Source organism: Macaca fascicularis, chromosome 9, assembly GCF_037993035.2.
Source record: "Macaca fascicularis isolate 582-1 chromosome 9, T2T-MFA8v1.1".
Taxonomy (NCBI): Eukaryota; Metazoa; Chordata; class Mammalia; order Primates; family Cercopithecidae; genus Macaca; species Macaca fascicularis.
In genome coordinates, this window is record NC_088383.1 from 77,976,821 (window position 1) to 78,001,807 (window position 24,987).

Consider the following 24,987-nt stretch of genomic DNA (forward strand, 5'->3'; position numbering starts at 1 on the left):
GGAGTGCGCCAGTCCCCCATGGCCAATTTTGTTTTCTTTGGCTTTCACACATACTAAAAATTACTTGTGAAAGTGTAGTCTAGCCAAAGCACCTACTCTCTTTATATATATATATATATATATATATATTTTTTTTTTTTTTTGAGACGGAGTCTTGCTCTGTGGCCCAGGCTGGAGTGCAGTGGCGCAATCTTGGCTCACTGCAAGCTCCGCCTCCCAAGTTCACGCCATTCTCCTGCCTCAGCCTCCTGAGTAGCTGGGACTACAGGTGCCCACCACCACGCCTGGCTAATTTTTTTGTATTTTTAGTAAAGATGGGGTTTCATCGTGTTAGCCAGGATGGTCTCGATCTCCTGACCTCGTGATCTGCCTGCCTCAACCTCCCAAAGTGCAGGGTTTACAGGCGTGAGCCCCCGTGCCCAGCCCAAAGCAGCTACTCTCTAATGTCTGCGAATAGCTCTACAATCCCCCCTTCCTTTTTTGTAACAATCTCTCACTGTTCAATAAACAGGGTAGTGCATATATTTCAAAATGCTAAATTACAAACGCACAGGAGGAAAACCCCAACTGAAAGCAAATTCCTAGATGACTGAGCGTGACAAAGCTAGCAGTTTTAATTATCTGTAATTCTGAATATCAAGAAGAGTAAGCTGAATTAGGCTTGACAGATGACAAATTAAGTTTTTTTCAAGACCAAAAGATACCTCTCAGAAGATTACATAACACGCTGTCATGCAATTAAAGAATGGGAGACTACAATGTAATAATCTATGTTTACGGGCTAAACATATTTTATTTCTTACAGGCAACCCTCAAACAAGAATAAATTCAGAGAGACTCCTTCAGAATTTTTCTGTATTTTCTGAGACACAGTCTCACTGTCACCAAGGCTAGAGTGCAGTGGAGTGATCACAGCTCACTGCAGCCTCAACCAATCTGCCACCTCAGCCTCTTGAGTACTTGGGATCACAAGTGTGGGCCACCACCACGCCATATATATATATGGCTGGAGTGCAATGGCACAATCTTGGCTCACCACAACCTCCATCTGCTGGGCTCACGCCATTCTCCTGCCTTAGCCTCCAGAGTTGCTGAGACTACAGGCGTGCCCCACCACACTCGGCTAATTGTTTTTGAATTTTGGGTAGAAACGGGTTTTCACCATGTTGGCCAGGCTGGTCTTGAACTCCTGACCTCAAGTGATTCACCTTCCTTGGCCTCCCGAAGTGCTGGGATTACAGGCGGGAGTCACCATGCCCAGCCTTCTACAAAAGATTTTTAAGCTGGCCAGGCATGTGCCTGTAGTACCAGCTACTGGGAGGCTAAGGTGGGCGAATGACTTGAGCCTGGAGGTCAGGGCTGCAGTGAGCCATGACCATGCCACCTCACTCCAGCCTGGGTGACAGAGCAAGACTCTGTCTCAAAATAAATAAATAAATAAATAAAATTGAATATAATAAAAATGCATTGGTTCATACTGAAAGATAAGATAAAAATAATAAAATAGGCCAGGTGAAAGAGTGAGACTCAGCCGGGTGCAGTGGCTCACGCCTGTAATCCCGGCACTTTGGGAGGCCGAGGCGGGTGGATCACCTGAGAACAGGAGTTTGAGACCAGCCTGACCAGCATGAAGAAACCCCATCTCTATTAAAAATACAAAATTAGCTGGGCGTGGTGGTGTGCGCCTGTAATCCCAGCTACTAGGTAGGCTGAAGCAAGAGAATCACTTGAACCTGGGAGGCAGAGGATCCAGTGAGCTGAGATCGCACCACTGCACTCCAGCCTGGGCAACAAGAGTGAAACTCAGTCTCAAAAAAAAGAAGGAAAGAGTGAGAGTCTGTCTCAAAAAAAGAAGACAGAGAAAGGAAAAAGGGCATGACTAGGGCCTGGAGACTGAGGCAAGAACGTGCACTGGGGGAATGTATGCAGTCGGATACTGCTGCAGCAAGTAGAAAGTGAAGATACACGAAGGCAGAAAAGACAGAAGCGAGTTTTGCAAAAATCTTAAAGGTCCTGTATTCCCTGCTAATGAATCTAGGCTTCATCTAATCATTCGAAGGCCCTGAAAGTTTTGCTCTATTTCTTTTGTTTTATTTTGAGTGAAATATATCACATAAACAGAACACTACATGTAGTTAGAGCGAAGAATCATGTTTTTCAAAAGGAAAACTTGAACTACCCTAAGGAGAGCTTATTATTCAGCTTCCTGATTTCCCTGGTGGCTAGAATGCTCATGATTATGTTTCCAGTGCATAGCCTAGGAGAAGTGCAATATATACTTGTTGATAATAAAGATAGCACTGAAATTATCCTGTTTAAGAAATAAAGGCCTCGCCGGGCGCGGTGGCTCAAGCCTGTAATCCCAGCACTTTGGGAGGCCGAGACGGGCGGATCACGAGGTCAGGAGATCGAAACCATCCTGGCAAACACAGTGAAACCCCGTCTCTACTAAAAAAATAAAAAAAAAACTAGCCGGGTGAGGTGGCGGGCGCCTGTAGTCCCAGCTACTTGGGAGGCTGAGGCAGGAGAATGGCGTAAACCCGGGAGGTGGAGCTTGCGGTGAGCTGAGATCCGGCCACTGCACTCCAGCCTGGGTGACAGAGCGAGACTCCGTCTCAACAAAAAAAAAAAAAAAAGAAATAAAGGCCTCACTATAGCAGTGGCCAAGAAAATGGAGAGGTGGTAGTGTTCAGAACTTGTAGAACAAAAGAATTTGGATGGATGAACAAAGGAGGCGAAGATACTGAATATTCTATTTTGGGTGATCATGTGTTAATGGCACTGAACCAAACATGTAATGCAAGAGAAAGAGCAGGTTTGGGAAAGAATAGAACAAATGTGTTCATATCCATTAGAGATACAGTGTTTTTTTACAATGATGTCATTTGGCAATGCTACAAACCAGTAGCTTACAAGGGAGGTCTCTCTACTAGAGATATTGCTAAATGTTACTTTACCAATATCTTTAGTAAACCATCAGTAACGGGCCACATTTTATCTGTTACCACATGTGTGAAGTGACTTGATTGAGTGAAAGAAGATTATATATTTCAGTAAGGTAATTATTATTATTATTTTTTCAGACAGGGTCTTGCTTGCTATGTCACTCAGGCTGGAGTGCAGTGGCACGATCATAGCTCACTGCAACCTCAGCTTCACAGGTTCATGCAATCTTCTCACCTCAGCATCCCGAGTAGCTGGGACCACAGGCATGAGCCACCACGCTTGGCTAATTTTTTCTTTTTTAAAATTTTGGGGCTGGGCGTGATGGCTCATGTCTGTAGTCCCAGCACCCCAATTTAGACCAGAAATCAGCAATTAGCAACACTATTCAAAGCAAAAGCATCCCCTCTGTCCCCCAGGTGTATCCATCACTCAGCATCAAACAAGATCTTTCTCTATTTTGCTCCTAAAAATGTCTTAACGGGCGGCTTTGTCCAAATCCCAGCTAAATGTAAAAATTCTTATCAGGACTCACTAAAAACTTCAAAATCTGTCCTTACCATGGTCAGGGCTTTAAAAAAAGAATAAAAATATTATAAAGAATCAAAAATCAGCCAGGCGCAGTAATCACAGCACTTTGAGGCTGAGGCAGGCAGATCACCTGAGTCAGGAGTTCATGACCAGACTGGACAACGTGGTGAAACCTCATCTCTACTAAAAATGCAAAACTTAGCTGGGCATGGTGGCAGGTGCCTATAATCCCAGCTACTCGGGAGGCTGAGGCAGGAGAATGGCTTGAACCCGGCAGTTGGAGGTTAAGTGAGCTGAGATCAAGCCACTGCACTCCAGCCTGGGTGACAGAGCGAGACTCTTTCTCAAAAATAAATTAATTAAATTACATTAAATTAAATTTTGGTGTAGAGGCGTATGTCGCTATGTTGCCCAGTTTATTTATCTCAAAGTCTTGGGCTCAAGCAGTCCTCTTGCCAGCCACCACTCCCGACATGCCTTGGCCTCTCAAAGTGCTGGGATTACAGGCTCAGTAAGCTTTTTGACAAAGTATTTTAGAAACACTTTAAATGCCCATCAATACATGATTTATTAAATGTCTGATCTCTCATTTGCAGTGTCTCAGACAAATAAAAAATCAGCGTTATTTATTTATTGATTGAGACAGGGTCAGGCTCTGTCCCTGAAGCTGGAATGCAGTGGTGCCATCATAGCTCACTGCAGCCTTGAACTCTTGGGCTCAAGCTATCCTCCCACCTCAGCCTCTCATGTAACTGGGAATACAGGTGTATGCCAACATACCCAGCAATGCTTTTTTTGTTTCTTGTTTTTTGAGACAGTGTCTTGCTCTGTCACCCATGCTGGAGTGCAATTGCGCAATCTCGGCTCACTGCAGCGCGCCCCTCCAAGTTCAAGAGATTCTCTTGCCTCAGCCTCCTGAGTAGCTGGGATTACAGGTGTGCATCACCATGCTCTGCTAATTTTTGTATTTTTAGTAGAGATAGGGTTTTACCATGTTGGCCAGGCTGGTCTCAAACTCCTGACCTCAGGTGATCTGCCCACCTTGGCCTCCCAAAGTTCTGGGATTATAGGCGTGAGTCAACGCACCCGGACCACCTATGTGGTTTTTTTTTTTTTTTTTTAAATGAGGTCTTGCTATGTTGCTTATATTGGTCTCAAACTCCTGGCCTCAAGTAATCCTCTCCCCTCAGCCTCTCGAAGTGCTGGGGTTACAGCCGTGAGCCACCATGAGCAGTGAAAGTCAGCATTTTTTTTTTTTTTTTGAGGTGGAGTCTTGCACTGTCGCCCAGGCTGGAGTGCAGTGGTGCCATCTTGGCTCACTGCAAGCTCCGCTTCCCAGGTTCACGCCATTCTCCTGCCTCAGCCTCCTGAGTAGCTGGGACTACAGACGCCCGCAACCACGCCCGGCTAAGTTTTTGTATTTTTAAGTAGAGACAGAGTTTCACCGTGTTAATCAGGATGGTCTTGATCTCCTGACCTCGTGATCCGCCTGCACTGGCCTCCCAAAGTGCTGGGATTACAGGCATGAGCCACTGTACCCAGCCAAAGTCAGCATTTTTAAACTGATAATTTGAGTCAAGAGTGAAATAGAAGGCCAGGAACAGTGGCTCATGCCTGTAATCGCAGCACTTTGGGAGGCTGACGCAGGCAGATCAACTGAGGTCAGGAGTTGGAGACCAGCTTGGCCAACATGGCAAAACCCTGTCTCCATTAAAAATGCAAAAATTAGCCAGGTATGGTGGTGGGCGCCTGTAATCCCAGCTACGCAGGAGGCTGAGCAAGACAGAATCACTTGAACTTGGGAGGCAGAGGTTGCTTGAACTTGGGAGGCAGAGGTTGCTTGAACTTGGGAGCCGAGATTACGACACTGCAGTTCAGCCTGGATGACAGAGTGAGACTCAGAAAAGAAAATGAAAACCAAAAAAGAAATAGAAACAGTTTACTGAATTTTAAGTTCACAATCCTTTTTTTTTTTTTTTTCTTTTTGAGACAGGGTCTCATTGCTGTCACCCAGGCTAGAATGCAGTGGCACCATCACTGTTCACTGCAGCCTTGACTTCCCAGGCTCAGGCGATCCTCTCACTGCAGCCTCCCAAGTAGTTGGGACTACAGGAACGTGCCATCATCCAGAGCTAGTTTTGTATCTTTAGTAGAGATGAGGTCTTGCCATGTTGCCCAGGCTGATTTCGACCTCCTTGGCTTAAGCAGTCCACCTGTCTGAGCCCTCCCAAAGTGCTGGGATTACAGACATGAGCCACCATGCCTGGCCTAAACCTCACAATACGTTTTTTTTTTTTTTTTTTGAGACAGGGTCTCTCCCTGTTGCCCCTGCTGGAGTGCCGTGGTGCAATCTCCACTCGCTGCAACCTCTGCTTCCCAGGTTCAAGTGATTCTTGTGCCTGAGCCTCCAGAGTAGCTGGCACTACAGGCATGCACCACTACTCCTGGCTAATTTTTATATTGTTAGTAGAGATGGGGTTTCGCCAGGTTGGCCAGGCTGGTCTCGAACTCCTGGCCTCAAGTGATCTGTCCACCTCAGTCTCCCAAAGTTCTGGGATTACGGGTGTGAGCCACCGTGACCGGCCTCACAACATTTTTATTTATTCATTTATTTATTTATTTATTTATTTATTTTTATTTTTTGAGATGGAGTTTCACTCTTGTTGTCCAGGCTGTAGGTCAGTGGTGTGATCATGTCTCACTGAAACCTCCACCTCCTGGGTTCAAGCGATTCTGCTGCCTCAGCCTCCTGAGTAGCTGGGACTACCTGTGTGCACCATTATGCCCGGCTAATTTTGTAATTTTAGTAGAGATGGGGTTTCACCCCACGTTGGTCTCGAACTCCTGACCTCAAGTGATCCGCCACCTTGGCCTCCCAAAGTCCTGGGATTACAGGTGTAAGCCACCATGCCCGGCCACAATACTTTATTTATTTATTTATTTATTTATTTATTTTTGAGACAGAGTTTCGCTTTTGTGGCCTAGGCTGGAATCTTGGCTCACTGTAACCTCTGCCTCCTGGGTTCAACTGATTTTCCTGCCTCAGCCTCCAGAGTAGCTGGGATTACAGGCAACTGCCACCACAACCAGCTAATTTTTGTATTTTTAGTAGAGATGGGGTTTCACCATGTCGGCCAGGCTGGTCCCAAACTCCTGACTTCAAGTGATCTGCCCGCCTTGGCCTTTCAAAGTGTTGGGATTACAGGCATGAGCTACCACACCAGGCCTACAATACTTCTAAGTCCATCTATTCTACTATACCTGCATTCATAATAGACATAATAAACATAACTTTAATGTGTAATCTAAAAATCATAAAACATCATATTTGACAGGTGTTTCAAAAGGCCAAAAAAGTAATATTGAGTTTTAACCAAGCTCCCTAAAAGTTTTTAAATAAATTCTAAATCAACAGATCCTTTAACTACGTTAGGTTCATTAACTATAATAAGAACTAATGTTTGTATATTACTTGAGTTTACAAGCCATTTTCCTTTAATCCCAACAACCCTATGAGGTTAGTAGAGCAGGTAGAAATCACTCACCAAAAGTTGAGACAAAAGCTGTATTATTGCTATATCTCCAAAGCAAAGTTTCAAGATTAGGGATGCAACTGTATTCTTTGAAAAGGAAAGATGTTTAATTCCTCTGGTTTTTCAGGCTGCTATGGAGTTAATGAATTTGTTCCACTCTTAATTTTTAAATCTGTGACTGCCAAAAAAGACACACAACTAGCCAAAAGAGGCATAGGGGAAATCTTTGCAAAACCACATTTCATACAATTTCTCTACATGTCCATCAAATCCTGTAATGAGAAAAAACTGTATGTTCTAGTTTTCTGGGACAAATTCTAAAAATAAGCTAGCTAAGGCATCACTGCATAAGACATACTTCAGGTAGGTCCAGGAATTCTTGTATGGATAACTTAAAGTAACATTGTACCAAAGTAAAAATACGTACTAGTGAAACAATTCACTATTACGCAGAGACACGAGAGGTGTCTCTGCACATAGATCACTATACCAAGTATCAGCTGTCTCCCCGCCCTTTGACTGTCTGCTTACCTCCAGAGGCACAAGGACAGATGGTTTCTTTTTCAGCTCCTCACATTTTCTTTTCTTACAGATCTGATGGCTGTTCTTTCTGTTCTTGCAGTAAGTACATTCACCACAGTTGGTCTTCTGCTGGCAGGGTTCGCAGACCCCACATCGCTTTCTTTTCTTCTTTTCCAAAGTGGGTAGCAAAGTGGTATAGGAAGAAGAGGAGGTACTGACCATTGGCACTGGCATAGTCACCACTGTGGTGTTGACAACATGAACTGTGCTGGTTACACTGACCTGGGAGCTCCCTCTGTCTGATTTGTTGGGACCAGCCTGAGAGAGTTGGGCCACACCCAGTGAAGCATGGAAGAGTCCTCTCTCCGGGGCTAATGGGAACCCCTGAGTGTTAGCTGGCAGGAAGCTTATATGAACCTGCTTCTCATTTTCTACATTGCTTATAGCCATTACTGGAGGTAATGAATTTTTCTCTGAGATTGATGATGATTGAGGAGTGTGTCCTGAGCCCAAAGGCAAAATCTGTATAGCACCCTGGACTGCAAGTCCATATGAGACAGCGCCTTGGGGCTCAGGCCATTTGGAAGGAGCATTAAAGGTAGCAACTGGATTTGGAGAAACAGGAAGGAAGACAGGCAAGTCTGGGACAACACTCCCACTCATACCAAGAGTTTCCTGTTGGTCTAAAATAGTACCAAAGACCTCTCCTTGGACTGGAATAGCACCACGAATCTCTGGTAGATCTGGGGTCTCACCCAGGGCCTCACCATGAACTGGGTCAGCACCAGGAAGTTCCCATTGATGTGGGATAGCACCAAAGGCCTGTCCTAGGAAAGAGGTGGTATCAGAAACTTCCTGTTGATTTGCAGTAGCTTTGAAGGCCTCTTGATGATCTGGTTTAGCACCAAGGGTTGCTTGTTTTGAGCCTGCCAAGAGGAATTTTATTACAGAGGTAGGAGACGTAGACCCACCAAGAGCCAAGCAGTTTCTAAGGTTCAATTCAGGTATAACCTTATTAAGACTGGAGGTGGGGTAGCAATTATGTTCACTTTTAATGGGATCCAGGTAAGAATCAGATAACTTAAGAGATTCTACTCGTGAACCCAACTCTTCTAACTGAATGCTGGGGTTTCCTTGAGAGGTAACTTTGGGGGTTGCTCTTTGGGGAAAAGGAGCACACACTGTGTCCTGAGCAAACATTTTTGGGGAACCACTGGTATCATTAAATGTCTCTTCAGAGAATAGTCCTTCATCACAGCATGTCCCTTCCAGTGGCCCAGGAAGGATCTCAGCTGCAGGGCCACTGTGGGTAGGGATATTGATTTTGGAATCCTCAACTCTTTGGGACCAAGACTGAGCTGTCTCTTGGCTCTTACCTTTAAGTAAAGAGGGATTTTGTATACTGATTAGAGTCTCTATATCAGGAAGGACTTGGGTGTCTTGCATTGGAACCGAATCATTTTCTGAGTGCTTTACTCCCAAATCAGGGAGTATCTTATAATCACAATCATGTTGCTTTTCTAAACCCTTAGAAAGTGGAACCTTTTTGGATTTGGCTATGACCAGTGGGGGTTGGGAGAGTCGCCTGCTAAGAGAGGTGCTTCGTAGCGCCATTGTAAACCCATTGCAGGTTAAGGACTCTGGGTTCTGAAAAAGAACCTCAGTCCTATCGGAATTCATGCGTGCTGCTCCAGCTCTTGTCAGAAGGCTTCTGACTGGCATGGGTGGTTTAGGTTCTGTTTTTTTCTTAACATCTCTTTCTTGAATTAATTGCTTTAATTTTCCAGGGCTTAAAGTCTTGACTGATGCCACATTTTTGTTGGCTCCCTTGGTTGTCTTTCGTAGTTGGCTGTTTTTCTTTTTTTTGTTTACATCTTCCTTCCTGACTAATCTGGAAGGCCTTGCATGGCGGGATCGAGACATAGCTACAGAGTAGGAAAAAATGAAAGGGCACAGGAAACAGAGTCATTGGTCCTTTGGAAAGTCTCACTTCTGAGGAGAATCTGGATGCACTGCTCTTGAGCTCAGTCACACAAGGTTTTGGTCTGAAATAACAACAGAAAACACTGAAGTGAGTCTTTTTCCTATGCATTTCCCTATTTGAAATAGAATATTCACTACTAATTATTTTATTTTATTTTTTTGAGACAGGATCTCATTCTGTTGCCCAGGTTGGAGTGCAGAAGCATGATCACAGCTCACCACAGCCTGGACCTCCCCAGGCTCAAGCAATCTTCCCACTTCAGCCCCCCAAGTAGCTAGGACTGCAGGCTCACACCATCACACCCGGCTAATTTTTGTATTTTTTGTAGAGACTGGTTTTCGCCATGTTGCCCTGGCTGGTCTTTAACTGGGCTCAAGTCATCCACCTAGCTTGGCCTCCCCTAGTAATGGGATTACAGGTGTGAGCCAGCATGCCCGGCCACTTAAAAGCAAGGACCAAGAGCGGTGGTTCATGCCTGTGATCCCAGCATTTTAGGAGACTGAGGCAGGAAGATAACTTGAGGCCAGGAGTTCAAGACCAGCTTGGGCAACATAGGCAGACTCCATCTCATAAAAATAAAAATAGCAGCCAGGGGCGGTGGCTTATGCCTGTAACCCCAGCACTTTGGGAGGCCAAGGCAGGTGGATCATGAGGTCAGGAGTTCGAGACCAGTCTGGTGAACATGGTGAAACTCCGTCTCTCCTAACAATACGAAAATTGCCAGGCGCGGTGGCTCACGCCTGTAATCCCAGCACTTTGGGAGGCCGAGGCGAGCAGATCACAAGGTCAGGAGATTGAGATCATCCTGGCTAATGCGGTGAAAACCTGTCTCTACTAAAAATACAAAAAATTAGCCGGGTGTGGTGGTGGGCACCTATAGTCCCAGCTACTTAGCAAGCTGAGGCAGGAGAATGGCGTGAACCTGGGAGGCGGAGTTTGCAGTGAGCCGAGATCGCGCCACTGCACTCCAGCATGGGTGACAGAGACAGACTCCGTCTCAAAATAAATAAATAAATAAATAATAAAAATTAAAATAGTGGCCAGGCGCGGTGGCTCACGCCTCTAACCCCAGCACTTTGGGAGGCCAAGGTGGGCGGATCACGAGGTCAGGAGTTTGAGACCAGCCTGGCCAACATAGTGAAACCCCGTCTCCACTAAAAATACAAAAAAAATTAGCCGGGCGTGGTGGTGGGCACCTATAATTCCAGCTACTCGGGAGGCTGAGGCAGGAAAATGGATTGAACCTGAGAGATGGAGGCTGCAGTGAGCTGAGATCGTGCCATTGCACTCCAGCTTGGGCAACAAGAGTGAAACTCCATCTCAAAAAAAAAAAAAAAAATTGCTGGGCATGGTGGTGCGCACCTATAAACCCAACTACTCAAGAGGCTGAGGTAGGAGAATCACTTGAACATGAGAGGCGGAGGTTATAGTGAGGGGAGATTGTGCCATTGCACTCCAGCCTTGGTGACAGAGCCAGACTCCATCTCAAAAAATGAAATGGAATGAAATGAAATGAAATGAAATAACAGGGCTGGGCGTGCTGGCTCATGCCTCTAATCCCAGCACTTTGGGAGGCCGAGGTGGTTGGAACATGAGGTCAGGAGATCGAGACCATCCTGGCTAACATGGTGAAACCCCGTCTCTACTAAAAATACAAAAAATTAGCCGGGCATGGTGGTGGGTGCCTGTAGTCCCAGCTACTCCAGAGGCTGAGGCAGGAGAATGGCGTGAACCCGGGAGGCGGCGCTTGCAGTGAGCCGAGATCGCGCCACCGCACTCCAGCCTGGGCGACAGAGTGAGACTCTTGTCTCAAAAAAAAAAAATTTTTTTTTTTTAAATTTTTCGTAGAGACGGGGTTTCACCATGTTAGCCAGGATGGTCTCCATCTCCTGACCTCGTGATCTGCCCACCTCGGCCTCCCAAAGTGCTGGGATTACAGGCGTGAGCCACCACGCCCGGCCTAAAAATTTTTTTTAATAATTAAAATCATGGAACTGAGAATTGTTTACTGCAAAAGAAAATATAGTCAACACAGAAAGTACTAAAATATCCCAAGAGAATTAATGCAGGGACAGAAAACCAAATATCTTTTGCTCTCACTTATCAGGTACTCATGGGTATAAAGATGGCCATAATAGACACTGAGGACTACTAGAGAAGGAGGGAGGGATGAAGACAAGGGTTGAAAAACTATCTGGTACTGGCTGGATATGGTGGCTAATGCCTGTAATCCCAGCACTTCGGGAGGCCGGGGCAGGTGGATCACTTGAGGTCAGGAGTTCGAGACCAGCCTGGCCAACATGGTGAAACCGCGTCTCTACTAAAAATACAAAAATTAGCTGGGCATGGTGGCGGGCACCTGTAATCCCAGCTACTCGGGAGGCTGAGGCAGGAGAATCACTTGAACCTGGGAAGCAGAGGTTGCAGTGAGCCAAGATCACACCACAGCACTCCAGCCTGGGTGACAGAGCGAGACTCCATCTCAAAAAAAAAAAAAAGAAAAACTATTGGGTACTATGTTCACTACCTGGGTGACAGGAGCAGTTGCACCCCAAACCACAGCATCACACAATATTCCCATGTAACAAACCTGCACATGTACCCCCGAACCTAAAAGAAGAGTTGAAATTATTTAAAAAAAAAAATACTAAAGTATCCTTTAAACCTTAGATTCACTTAAAGCTTCTTTAGTTGCCTCAACAAATGATTTAAGTTGATGAAGTTCCTCAAATAAGGTAAGCATGGGGTTTTCTCTGTATTAGAAACCACACCCCTTGTAGTTTCATGCATGATTTTATTGATTCTTATGTATTTTTTTTTTGAGACAGGTCTCCCTCTGTTGCCCAGGTTGCAGTGCAGTGACATAATCATACCTCACTGTAACCTTGAACTCCTGGCCCCAAGCAACCCTCTCTGCCTCCCAAAGTGCTGGGATTGCAGGTGTGAACCAGCATGCCCAGCCATTATATGTGTTTTAAAGCTTAAATCCCAATCTTTACAAATGTGGATACTTTAAAAATTATCTCTTTCCTGAGCACATCCCTATACAGGGAGAAGTATCATCTGTTTGACAGTAAAGCTGGTTAAACCAGAAGAAGAGGTTTATATAACGTAAGAAACTCTCCTCCCTGGAGATCCAACACTTCCTACCACATTCCAATTAACAATCCACAAATTTTGAGCTTTTCACATGCACACCAAAACAGCATAAAGTCTCAGGAGACAGTATTGACAAATTAGGTTACAGATAAGACACACAGGTCCAATACATCTGTTGAGTACCCGCTATGTCTAAGGAAGGCATTGTGGTGGACACTCCCCAAACCCAGAAATGTCCCTCTTTTCTTTCTCCTGACTCAATTCAAAGACTGCTGGTTCTGAAATTCCTTCTAAAAGATCCCACAAGTCTTTTTCTTTCTTTTTTTTTTTTTTGAGAGAGGGTCTCACCCGGACTGGAGTGCAGTAGTGCAAACTCAGCTCACTATAGCCTCAACCTCCTGGGCTCAAGCAATCCTGCCATCCAGCTGCCCCAATAGCTGGGACCACAGGCATGTGCCACCATGCCTCCTGAGTAGCTGGGACTACAGGTGCCTGCCACCACGCCTGGCTAATTTTTTGTATTTTTAGTAGAGATGGGGTTTCACCGTGTTAGCCAGGGTGGTCTCGATCTCCTGACCTCGTGATCCACCCGCCTCTGCCTCCCAAAGTGCTGGGATTACAGGCGTGAGCCACGCACCCGGCCAGGAGTTTCGCTCTTATTGCCCAGGCTGGAGTGCAATGGCACGATCTTGGCATGTTGAGCAGGCTGGTCTCCAATTCGCGACCTCAGGTTATCTACCCACCTCAGCCTCCCAAAGTCTGAGAAAAATTAAAAATAGATTAAAAAAACAAACCCGGTCAGGCACAGTGGCTCATGCCTGTAATCCCAGCACTATGGGAGGCTGAGAAGGGCAGATCACCTGAGGTCGGGAGTTTGAGACCAGAGTGACCAACATGGAGAAACTCCATCTCTACTAAAAATACAAAATTAGCCAGTCGTGGTAGTACATGCCTGTAATCCCAGCTACTTGGGAGGTTGAGGCAGGAGAATCACTGGAACCCTCCCCGGTTGAATCTGTTTAAAAATTACTGATCTGACCCAGGTAATCCTGGGACCCACTGGTTAGTTTCAGGTCTAGAGATGATCTCACATCAAAAAGTCCTGGGTTTGAATCTGTGATCACCAGCTATGTGTCCAGAGAACTACTTAACTGAGTCCATGTTCCTTCATAAAAAATGAGGTAGTTTTGAGGTTTCAATAGGCTCCCACAGGAAAAACCTAGTGGCATTGGTTTCATCCTTGTGGTATCTGTGGTTGAGTGTAAGGGGACATGGGTAGCAGAGTAAAAAGATGGACGTTGGAAGTAGGCTGACCTGGGTTCAGTTTTCAGTTTATAAATATTAGTAGATTGTGACAAGTTTCTTGGTATCTTTATACCTATGTTTCTTCATGTGTAATACAAAAGAAAGTCTAATAGTGTTGACCTCACTGGGTTATCATGAGAATAAAATGAAATAATATATGTAAAGGCTTAGCACAGGGCTCGCGCATGATAGGTGTTTCATAAATAGGAGCTAAAAAAAAAAAAAAAAAGAAGGCTGTTTGCAACTTCAAAATACAAAAAAAAAAAAAAGAGAGAAAGAGAAAATAAGTGGTAGTTATCATTATTATGGAACCAGTTTAACCCAGACTTTGTTATATTCTCCAGACCAAGATCTCCTTTTGGTTCTGTTCCCACCTTACGCACTAAGTAGGTTACACACATAAGAGTTCCCAGAGCACACTACATTTAGTCAATGTAATGTGTCTTTAAGACTTTTAAAATAGACATTAGCGATAACATCAAATACACAAAAAATAACATTTTGATAAATCTGTACTAAATACAAACACTAGGCCAGAGAATACTTCACTTGAATTCTTGGCATCTAAGCTTACTGCTTTCCCCTTCTTCCAAAAAAAAAAAAGTTTGGCTTGCAGTAATTCAGTCTTTGGCTGTGAAAAACTGAAGGATATTTTCTCCAAAGACCACTGCTTTTTGTACAAGATTTTCAGAAAACAAGACATTCCAATTTGAATTTCCAAAAAGTCAACAAATACCTTTATCAGGATGCATTTTTCATTACAAAAAGCAATTCATTTTAATCTCTCAAAATTCAACACTATCATTAAAAGCATGCTTTCTCTCTTGTATCAAGATTATACTGCTAAAAAATTATTAGGAGTATATAATCTAGTCATTGCAATCAGCCACAAAAATTAAAATTCATATATGTAGGCAAGTAATCTGGGTATGCCAGAGGGTGTCATGGGATCTGCTTTGAAAGTGGTTTACAATTTGATCTCTGTCTCTCCTATATTCTTTTATATTTTTAAATTGAAGTGCTTTAGAAATTCAGACTTGTAATTAAGATAATCTTTATCATTCAAACCCTATCTCCTAAAAAACAGCCTGTCAAAGAAATAGAAAAGGTATGAACAACATGGATTGCGAAGATGTGGCCTCTTTAAATGGTAACAGCCTTTTTACGAGATCATGAAAGAGGCCAATGACCCCTGAAAAACCCAACTGCAGGGGAGAAAATCACTGAGTACCACCCAGCCAAGGAATCAGAGACAACCAGAAACAAAATAAGGACTCCTTCCGGCAAGACCCTGATTTTTATCACTCTTGGCTCCACTATTGAAACATAAACTTCTTTTGTGACAAACTAAGTTGTCCCAAGAGCCGAACTCATGGAGTAAGGGTAGCAAGCTTATCATGAAATTTGTGGAGGCAAGGGGAAGAGAATGTAGTCCACTCCATTAAATAGGTCCACATTTAAATATGGAATTACCTCAAAGACCTCTGGAAATTAATTTCTTTTTTGTAAACATTATTAAATGATTTACTTCCATTTTTAGTGCTTCTATCATAGAGTATTCAATTCATACAAAAATGTGTGTGTGTCTGTGTGTGTGTGTGTGCATGCATATATATATATATATATATATATATATATATATATATATATATTTTTTTTTTTTTTTTTTAACAGGGTCTTGCTCTGTCGCTCATGTGTATCAAGGATCACTGTAGCCTTGACCTCCTGGGCTTAAGTGATCCTCCCACCTCAGCTTCCCAAGTAGCTGGGACTACAGGCACGTGCCACCACACCAGGCTAATTTTTTCTTTCTTTTGTGAAGACTCACTATGCTGCCCAGGCCACTCTCAAACTCCTAGCTTCAAGTCATCTGCCCTCCTGAGCCTCTTAAAGTGCTGGGACTACAGGTGTGGGCCACCATGTCCAGCAAAAATGTGTATTTTCAAATAAATACTCACATGAACTAAAATATTTCCAGCAGTCAAATCTCCCCTGTGTACACTCTTCCCTAATTCTACTTCCATTTTTCATTTCTGATAAAAATTGATATTTCAATGCCTCTCAATATTCGTTTTTTTTTTTTTTTTTTGAGACAGGTCTTGCTCTGTTGCCCAGGCTGGAGTGCAGTGCTGTGATCACTAACTATAGCCTTAAACTCCTAGACTCAAGTGATCCTCCCATCTCAGCCACCCAACTACAAGCACAGGCCACCATGCCTGGCTAAGTTCTTTTTATTTTTTGTAGAGATGAGGATTGATGTCACTATGTTGCCCAGACTGGTCTCAAACTCCTAGCCTCAAATGATCCTTCTGCCTCAGCCTCCCAAAACACTGGGATTACAGGCATGAGAAAGTTACTTTTATTCTAACCTGGAATGTCTTCAAGAGTCCGTGAAAGTGCTGCAGAGATAGCTTCATGATAAAATGATATGAGAAGAAAATAAGACTGGAGACCCTGTTATTAAGCATATATCATTGGCCCAAGATGGGAATCGTGTGCAATTAATGGACACCATCCTGTGAGTTCTTACTGTCATGGAAGGGAAAAACGAAAAACCATTTCTGTGATGTAAAACATTACTCAATCAACAGATCTTTACACCAGAGAGCACCAAGACCCCCAAACAACAATAGAACATTATTTTGGTCAGGCACGGTGGCTCACGCCTATAATCCCAGCACTTTGGGAAACTGAGGCAGGTGGATCACTTGAAGTCAGAAGTTCGAGACCAGCCTGGCCAACATGGTGAATCCCTGTCTCTACTAAAAATACAAAAATTAGCCGGGCATGGTAGCACATGCCTGTAATCCTAGCTACTTGGGAAGCTGAGGCAGGAGAATCACTTGAACCCAGGAGATGAAGGTTGCAGTGAGCTGAGATCACACCACTAGACTCCAGCCTGGGCCACAGAGCGAGACTCTGAAAACAAAAAAAAAAGGAAAACAATAGAACATTTTCCCCCATAAAATGTCTTTGTGACAAGGGAACTACAGAGTGTGCGATCCAAAATTATAGGCCAGGAGATAATAACCCAACTAAATTTTTAAAATAATTACCTTGCTTAGAGAATGAAAAGCTGGCTTCTTAAAGTGTAAGGGTTTTCTGTAGAGAACTGGCGGGTGTGGTGGTTCTTGTCTGTAATCTAAGCATTTTGGGAGGCCGAGGCAGGCGGATCACCTGAGGTCAGGAGTTCCAGACCAGCCTGGCCAACACAGTGAAACCCTGTCTTTACTAAAAATACAAAAATTAGTCAGGTGTGGTGGCACACGCCTGTAATCTCAGTTACTCCGGTGGCTGAGGCAGGAGAATTGCTTGAACCCGGGAGGCAGAGATTGCAGTAAGCCAAGATCACACCACTGCACTCTAGCCTGGGAGACAGAGACTCAAAAAACAAACAAACAAACAAAAAACAAACAACAAAAAACAAACAAACAAACAAACAAACAAACTAGTATTGATAGCAACATGTCAGAAAGATCCTCTCCCACCTATATCTGTCCTTTTTCTGGATTCCCCCAAAATCCTCTGGGCAAAAATGCTTAATTGATGTAACGATCCAGCCTTCATGTTAATTTAAAGTCATATTTCAATTCTTTCCACTACCAGCAGTGGCCAAAAACGTGGTATTTGCACACATAGAGCTAGTTGCAACAGACTGATTTCATAGTCCCTCCATTCAGCTCCACAAAACTTAAAGGCTCTTGCACTTGGCTGAGAAAAACAAGATTTATAACATTTATTTCAAAAAGGCAGCACCCGGCTCAGTTTCCTCCAGCAACTAAGTTCTACCTCTAAACGAAGAGTAGGCAGGCAACTGCTTGCAGTTCCTAGATAGTTTTCTACCACAGGAAGTGTAAGAGCTCTCGGCACATGTAAAAGCTGTTCAGGGAAACTCACTAGAATGCCAGCACATTTAGTCAATGGCTCCTTCCATATGTAAAACACCCCTCTGCCCTGCAGAGAGGAAGGGGGAAAAGGGGGGGAAAGGGCCAAGAAAAGGGAAGGGAGACGTTAGAATGGACATAGAACGGTCCTTCCAAAGACAAGAAAGGCATAAAACACATTAGGAGGAAGTAGAAGAAAAAGCATGAGAAGGAAGAAAGTGCCCAAAAAGAAAACAAAAAAGGCCAAAAACGAAAGAAGGGAAAGAATTTTATAGTAAAAAACTGAGGAAGGGGAAAAATTACTTAGAGTAAAAACTGAGGAAGGGGTTCGACATCTATAGTAATAAAACTAGAATATTAAAAGACAACTGAGATCAAAAGGCCAAAGACTAAAAGACCAAGGGGAGAGGGGAAATCAAGTGTGCAGGAAAGGAAAGATACGGACGCTCGGAAGGTGGGGGAGGGGAGACAAATCAGATGGGAGAAGGAAGAGAAACAAAGGGCAGGGACAGTGGAGACCCAACCCTCCCACCCATCCATTCTGGAAGACCAGCCCGGAGAGCGATAGTTAACTCTCATTAAAATGGAAAGTGGCAGTCCCAGAGTTGTAAGCCTGGACTCCTCATCTTTGCAAAGAGAAAAGGACACTGTCTGCCATTTCCCGTATATCTTGATTCTGAAATTTGATTGAAACTACAACTTAGCTTTAAAGACAGAGAGGTTGACAAGCTAATTAAAACCCCTTAATTGGGGAAAAGGGGGACCCCTATGACCAATACCGATAAAATCGGGAAACACACCAAAAACCACCTAAGTCTTTTGATTCTTGGTTTGATTCACCTAAGTCTTTTGATTATTAACTCATACTAATCTCCTTATTTCCGTACCTATCTACATGTACCCCTGCCCCTGGTTTAATTGTAGTCATAAATTCGTAATAGGCTCCAAATAACCGTTGCCCTAACTGGTTAAGAAGCTCCTTTTCCATATTTTTTCGTATCCTGAGGCCTAATTAAACCATTGCTTTTATTTTACTTTATATTGGGGGTGGGGACGCCGAGCACACTCAGGTCCAGGGGAGACCCGGGGCTGCTGCTATACAGCGCCGCTCTTCCCAGTGGCGCGCGCGGCTCACCCCGCCGGCCCAGGTCTGTGTACCTAATCCTGTTCTCGCTTCAAGGTCTTAAAGCACTTTTCAAACATTTCTTCAAAAACCGGTCATTACTAGGACGTATTGTGCAGCTCGTTTAGTGCCCCAGAGTGGAACCGGGGCGGAGGGGAAGAGGCACCCTAAGAGACGTATGTAGAAAGGTTGGTTAATTTGGGAGAAGGACGAGTTGGGGGCGCGGGAAAGACTCCGAGGCTGAACCTTTAAATGTTCTTTTGGAGACACTTTAGTTTTTAGTGGATCAGAAATGCCCAGCGTGGGTTTCTCGTTCACGTGGAAAGATTACCAGCGCCGGTCAGTCCCCTTCCAGACCACTTCTTGTAGAATATATATATATATAGAGAGAGAGAGAGAGAGAGACAGAGAGAGAGAGAGAGAGAGAGAGAAAGACAGAGAGACAGAGAGAGAGAGAGAGAGAGAGAGAGAGAGAGAGAGAAGAGCCCGGGGCGAGCGAGGGGGGACCGGAGCGGGGGAGAGGGAAGGAGGGAAGCACAGAGAGGGGAAGAGCATTTTCTCTCTGGGGGCGGTAGATTGCGCGGCATCCTCCTAGCCCTCGGGCGAGGACCAGGCCCCTCACGTGCTGCACGACTAGCCCCAGCACCAAGCTCCGCGCACCTCCCACCCTCAGGGCCCGCTCCGGGATCCCGCCAGACGGGGACTGATGGGATCGCAAAGCCAGCGCGTCCTGCGACCCAGTGGTGTTCACAAATGAGTTTCTTAAATGCCATTTTGACAGAACACACTCTACTCCGTATTCCCTGCTTCCCTGATCCTTAACAACTCCAAGCCAACTCCCAGCAAGACTCCACCACTGCCTCCACTCCAAACGTTTCATCCCTGGAGCCGTCCTCCCACAACTCTCGGGGAGACAGGCGCCAAAGCGTTTCCCCATCAACCTGTCTCTCATATAAATATGGAGGGAGGAAGAAAACTTGTTTAGGGGGTACGCTTGAGCACGGGACAGCCCGGGCTCCCCACTCACAACTTGCACAGACTCTAGCCTCTCCTTATCCCGAGGCGCCCGGACCTCCAACTCCCCAAAGGGGCCAGGGAACCACTGGCACATTCAGCCGTCTCCCCCAAGCCACACTTGCCCTCCCCCAGCCCTTCTTCAGCGCAGCCCGGGGTCAGAGCCCCAGTCGCCCCCGCTGCCCCCCACCCGGCGCTGTGTCGGGGCCTCCCGGGCGGGTGGCCGAGACCTCCGGCCGGGGGCATTGTTTACCTCCAGCAACAAAAGCGCCCCGAGCGTCCCGGGGTGGGGGGTCGCGGCAGGGAACGAGCCCACCCCTGCGGCCGCGGGAGAGCCAAGGACGCAGAGCCCTGGCCAGTCCAGCCCGCGCCGAGCGCCGCCTCCCGGACCCCCCTCGGGCCTCGGCGTCGGAGTCCTCCCTCCCCGCACCCCTGCCCTCTGCCCCGGCCCCAACTCACCGCTGGCCGGGTCACACTCCCAGGGCAGCGCACGGCCCCCAGCTCCAAGCCTGCATCAGCCCTCGGGCAAACTTTCCAACTCGCGCTCCTCCCCACAACTTTGGAGCCCGGGGCCCCGGCGGGCGCGAGAGGCGCGGGCGGGTAGGGGAGGGCGCCTACTGGCTCCCAGTACAGTCAAGGCCGGAGCCCCTGAGGTGGAAAGTCGGTTCCCAAAGGTCCACAGTGGAGAGGCAGGTAGGGCTGCATGACTTGGGCGGGGCAGGGGGGTGTCCCGGGGGGCAGACCCGGGAGTAGAGGGGCCAGCGGCTGCGCGCACAAAGCGGCGCCGGAGCAGACTGCGCGGCCACTCCCCGCCAGGTCAGCCCCCCGGAGCAGCAGTGTCTCCCCAGGACAGACCTCAGGGAGTGAAGCTGGGGCTCTGCCTTCGCTGGACCCTGCACAGTTGAGCGACAGGCAAAACGCGAGCTGGATTTACCCAAACTGGAGCTGGAATCCCTCCTCGACTCCCTCTCGACCCCCTCCCCTCCCCCTCGTTCTCCACCTCTCTCAACACACACACACACTCTCTCTCTCTCTGTCTCCGAAGAAGTAGTAGAGAGGTGTCAAGATTTTGTCATTACCTTTTTTCCCAGGAGAACTCTAGAAAAAGTTTTTAGGATCTCTAAATTGCATGTTTATAAACGTATGAAGAAGATGCCAGGTCAGAGATGACACCATTGAGCAATATCTAGGTCGCCAGCAACGGAAAACCGCCCTCAACACCAAAGAGAGAAACCAGATGAGGGCTGTGTTCCCTGACTCTGGGCTGGACGTCTGCTAAGTTCATCATAATGTTTCTGTTAGCTATTTGGCCCTGGACCTCAGTGGTGGTCGTATTCACTTTATGAATGAAGAAATGAAAGTGCAAGAAGAGCTAAGTTTTCCGAATGAGGAGGAATAACCAGTGGCATTATGCCAGAATTAAGACTGACTAGGGCATCTGAATTTTTCTCTAAATGTTTGATGGCTATTGCTTCTTCCAGCAGTCATGACACAGACAAGGGAATCCAGGACTTTAATGGGGTCACTGTGGTAAGGAAAATGCTGTTCATGGAATCTTCATTCCTTCCAGGTCAAACTTCAAGTGAAGAGAAAGGATTCAGTCCCTCATTACCTTTCACACCATTCTACCCCCATTCTGCACTTAGATTTTATTCTTATACACATAAGCATAACCAGGCTGTTCTCGGAAAGATTCCTAAACTTTTAACCTTCTTCACTGATTGATTCATACAAATGTATTCTTACACTACAATGTAGGCATAGAAGAGAATTTACCTCCTACACAGAAAGAACAGAGATTCCAGGCTGGCAGAGCAAACTGATGACTGCACTCATGTTTTCAATGGCACAATCAGACAAAGTACCTTGGCTGAATAAAATCAGAAATGTGGCATTTGAAATCAATCTTTTTTTTTTTTTTCCTTGAGACGGAGTTTCACTCTTGTTGCCCAGGCTGAAGTGCAATGGCGTGATATTGGCTTACTGCAACCTCTCTCCCAGGTTCAAGTGATGCTCCTGTCTCAGCCTCCTGAGTAGTTGGGATTACAGGTGTGCGCCACCACACTCAGCTAATATATATATTTTTTTCTTTTTTTTAGTAGAGACAGGGTTTCACCTTGTTGGTCAGGCTGGTCTCAAACTCCTGACCTCAGGTGATCTACCTGCCTTGGCCTCCCAAAGTACTGGGATTACACGCGTGAGCCACCGCACCAGGCCTGAAATAAATTTTTTTTTTTTGAGACGGAGTCTGGCTCTGTCACCAGGCTGGAGTGCAGTGGTCGGATCTCAGCTCACTGCAAGCTCCGCTTCCCGGGTTTACCCCATTCTCCTGCCTCAGCCTCCGGAGTAGCTGGGACTACAGGCGCCTGCCGCCTCAACCGGCTAGTTTTTGTATTTTTTAATAGAGACGGAGTTTCACCATGTTAACCAGGATGGTCTTGATCTCCTGACCTGGTGATCCGCCCGTTCTCGGCCTCCCAAAGTGCTGGGATTACAGGCTTGAACCACCGCGCCCGGCCTGAAATAAATTTTATATGACCTGTTGATGGTATAGTGGTTAGCATAGCTGCCTTCCATGAAATAAATCTTATGGACAAAAATTGACCCTTCTAAATCAATACTTCAAAAAGCTTACTTATTAATACCTTGTTAGAAACATTCTACCTAGGCCAGGCACGGTGGCTCACGCCTGTAATCCCAGCACTTTGGGAGGCCAAGGTGGGTGGATCACAAGGTCAGGAGATCCAGACCATCCTGGTTAACGGTGAAACCCCGTCTCTACTAAAACTTCAAAAAATTAGCCGGGCCCGGTGGTGGGCGCCTGTAGTCCCAGCTACTCAGGAGGCTGAGGTAGGAGAAGGGCGTGAACCCGGGAGGTGGAGCTTACAGTGAGCGGAGATCGTGCCACAGCACTCCAGCCTGGGCGACAGAGGGAGACTCCCTCTTAAAAAAAAAAAAAAGAAAGAAACATTCTACCTAGATTAAAAAAAAAAAAAAGGAATGCAGGGAGAGTTTGACTTAAAAACTTGATTTTCAAGGCTGGGCACACACCTATAATCCTAACACTTTGAGAGGCTGGGGCAGGAGGACTGTTTGAGCCCAGGAGTTTCAGGTTTGCAGTGAGCTTTGGTAAAGCCACTGCACTCCAGCCTGAGTGACAGGGCAAGACACTGTCTCAAAAAAAATCCTTACTTTCAGGTGGGCATAATAGTGCACACCATCCCAGCTACTTGGGAGGCTGAGGCAAGAGGATTGCTTGAGCCCAAGAGTTTGAGGCCATCCTGGGCAACCATAGCAAGACCCATCTCCCTGCCCCCAAAGGAAGGAAAAGGAAAAATCCAACATAACGTAATTTTCATGAAGAACAAAAGGAAAAGGACTATCATAAAATAGCGATATCATGGCTTTTGTCAATTAACTGGATTAACTTTAAAATGTATTGAAATACGAAAATCATACCACTACATAGAATGATGTCCATGGTAACACTAATTCCCCTAATGCACCTTGAGTCCCTACTTAGTGCCAGACACAGTTCCAAACTCGGGGAAACAAAAGTGAGCAAAAGGAAACCTCGGTCCTTGCAGAGCTTGCATTCCATCGTGTTGTAGGAGTTGGGGCACAGAAAATAAAGAAAACAAATGAGCAGAATATATAGTTTATCAGATAGTGATAGCACCAGGATAAAGTGGGGGAGAAAGGCAGGGAAGAGGACGGGGAATGCTGGGGAAGATTGCAACTAAAAAAAAAAATAGCCAGGTGCGGTGGCTCACGCCTGTAATCTCAGCACTTTGGGAGGCCAAGGTGAGCAGATCATGAGGTCAAGATCAACTCCATCCTGACCAACATGGTGAAACCCAGTTTCTACTAAAAATACAAAACTTAGCTGGGCGTGGTGACACGCACCTGTAATCCCAGGAACTTGGGAGGCTGAGGTAGGAGAATTGCTTGAACCCGGAAGGCGGAGGTTGCAGTGAGCCAAGATGGTGCCACTGCCCTCCAGCCTACAGCCTGGTAACAGAGCAACACTCTGTCTCAAACACACACACACACACACACACACACACACACACACACACACAAAATACACAGGGCTCAGGGCTCAGTGGCTCATGCCTGTAATTTCCTCACTTAGGGAGGCAGAGGCGGGAGGATCACTTGAACCCAGGAGATCGAGACCAGCCTGGGCAACTTAGTGAAATCTCTACTAAAAATATAAAAATTAGCCAGGCATGGTGGTGCATGCCTGTTGTCCCAGCTACTCCGGAAGCTGAGATGGGAGAATCAACTGAGCCTGGGAGGTAGTTGCAGTGAGCGAAGATCGCACCGCTTGCATTTCAGCCTGGAAGAAAGATCAAGACCCTGTGTCAAAATAAAATAAAATAAAATAATAAAATACCCAATGAGTGCTTCTAAAAGGATTCTTTCTTTTTTTTTTTTTTTTTTTTTTTTGAGACGGAGTCTAGCTCTGTTGCCCAGGCTGGAGTGCAGTGGCCGGATCTCAGCTCACTGCAAGCCCCGCCTCCCGGGTTCACGCCATTCTCCTGCCTCAGCCTCCCGGGAGTACAGGTGCCCGCCACCTCGCCCGGCTAATTTTTTTTGTATTTTAGTAGAGACGGGGTTTCACCGTGTTAGCCAGGATGGTCTCGATCTCCTGAACTCGTGATCCGCCCGTCTCGGCCTCCCAAAGTGCTGGGATTACAGGCTTGAGCCACCGCGCCCGGCCTCTAAAAGGATTCTAATTGCATGTGTGCTTCTAAAAGAATCGTGTGTGTGTGTGTGTGTGTGTGTGTGTGTGTGTGTGTGTTTTGTTTTGGGTTTTTCTTTCGAGATGGAGTCTTGCTCTGTCACCCAGGCTGGAGTGCAGTGGCCTGATCTCGTCTCACTGCAACCTTTGCCTTCCAGGTTCAAGCAATTCTCCTGCTTTAGCCTCCTCAGTAGCTGGGACTGCAGGCACGCACCACCACGCCTGGCTAATTTGTGTTTTTTTAGCAGAGACAGGATTTCACCTTGTTGGTCAGGCTGGTCTTGAACTCCTGACCTCAGGTG

At 46.0% G+C, this 24,987-nt stretch overlaps 1 protein-coding gene across 7 annotated transcripts in view; it reads right to left on the bottom strand.

Moving 5' to 3' along the window:
* TET1 (tet methylcytosine dioxygenase 1) overlaps nucleotides 1–20,803 on the bottom strand; it is a 139,452-nt gene extending 118,649 nt beyond the window's left edge. For all 7 annotated transcript variants that reach the window (XR_012417863.1, XR_012417862.1, XR_012417860.1 and 4 more), the window contains exons 1-2: nucleotides 20,398–20,803; nucleotides 7,539–9,574 (exon numbers count right to left, since the gene is read on the bottom strand). Coding sequence is in view for 3 of the 7 variants with exons in the window: in XM_005565691.4 (XP_005565748.1) it covers nucleotides 7,539–9,452 (1,914 nt within the window). In the remaining 4 variants the exon portion in view is untranslated. The remainder of the gene's footprint in view (nucleotides 1–7,538; nucleotides 9,575–20,397) is intronic.
* Between the last annotated feature and the right edge of the window lie 4,184 nt (nucleotides 20,804–24,987).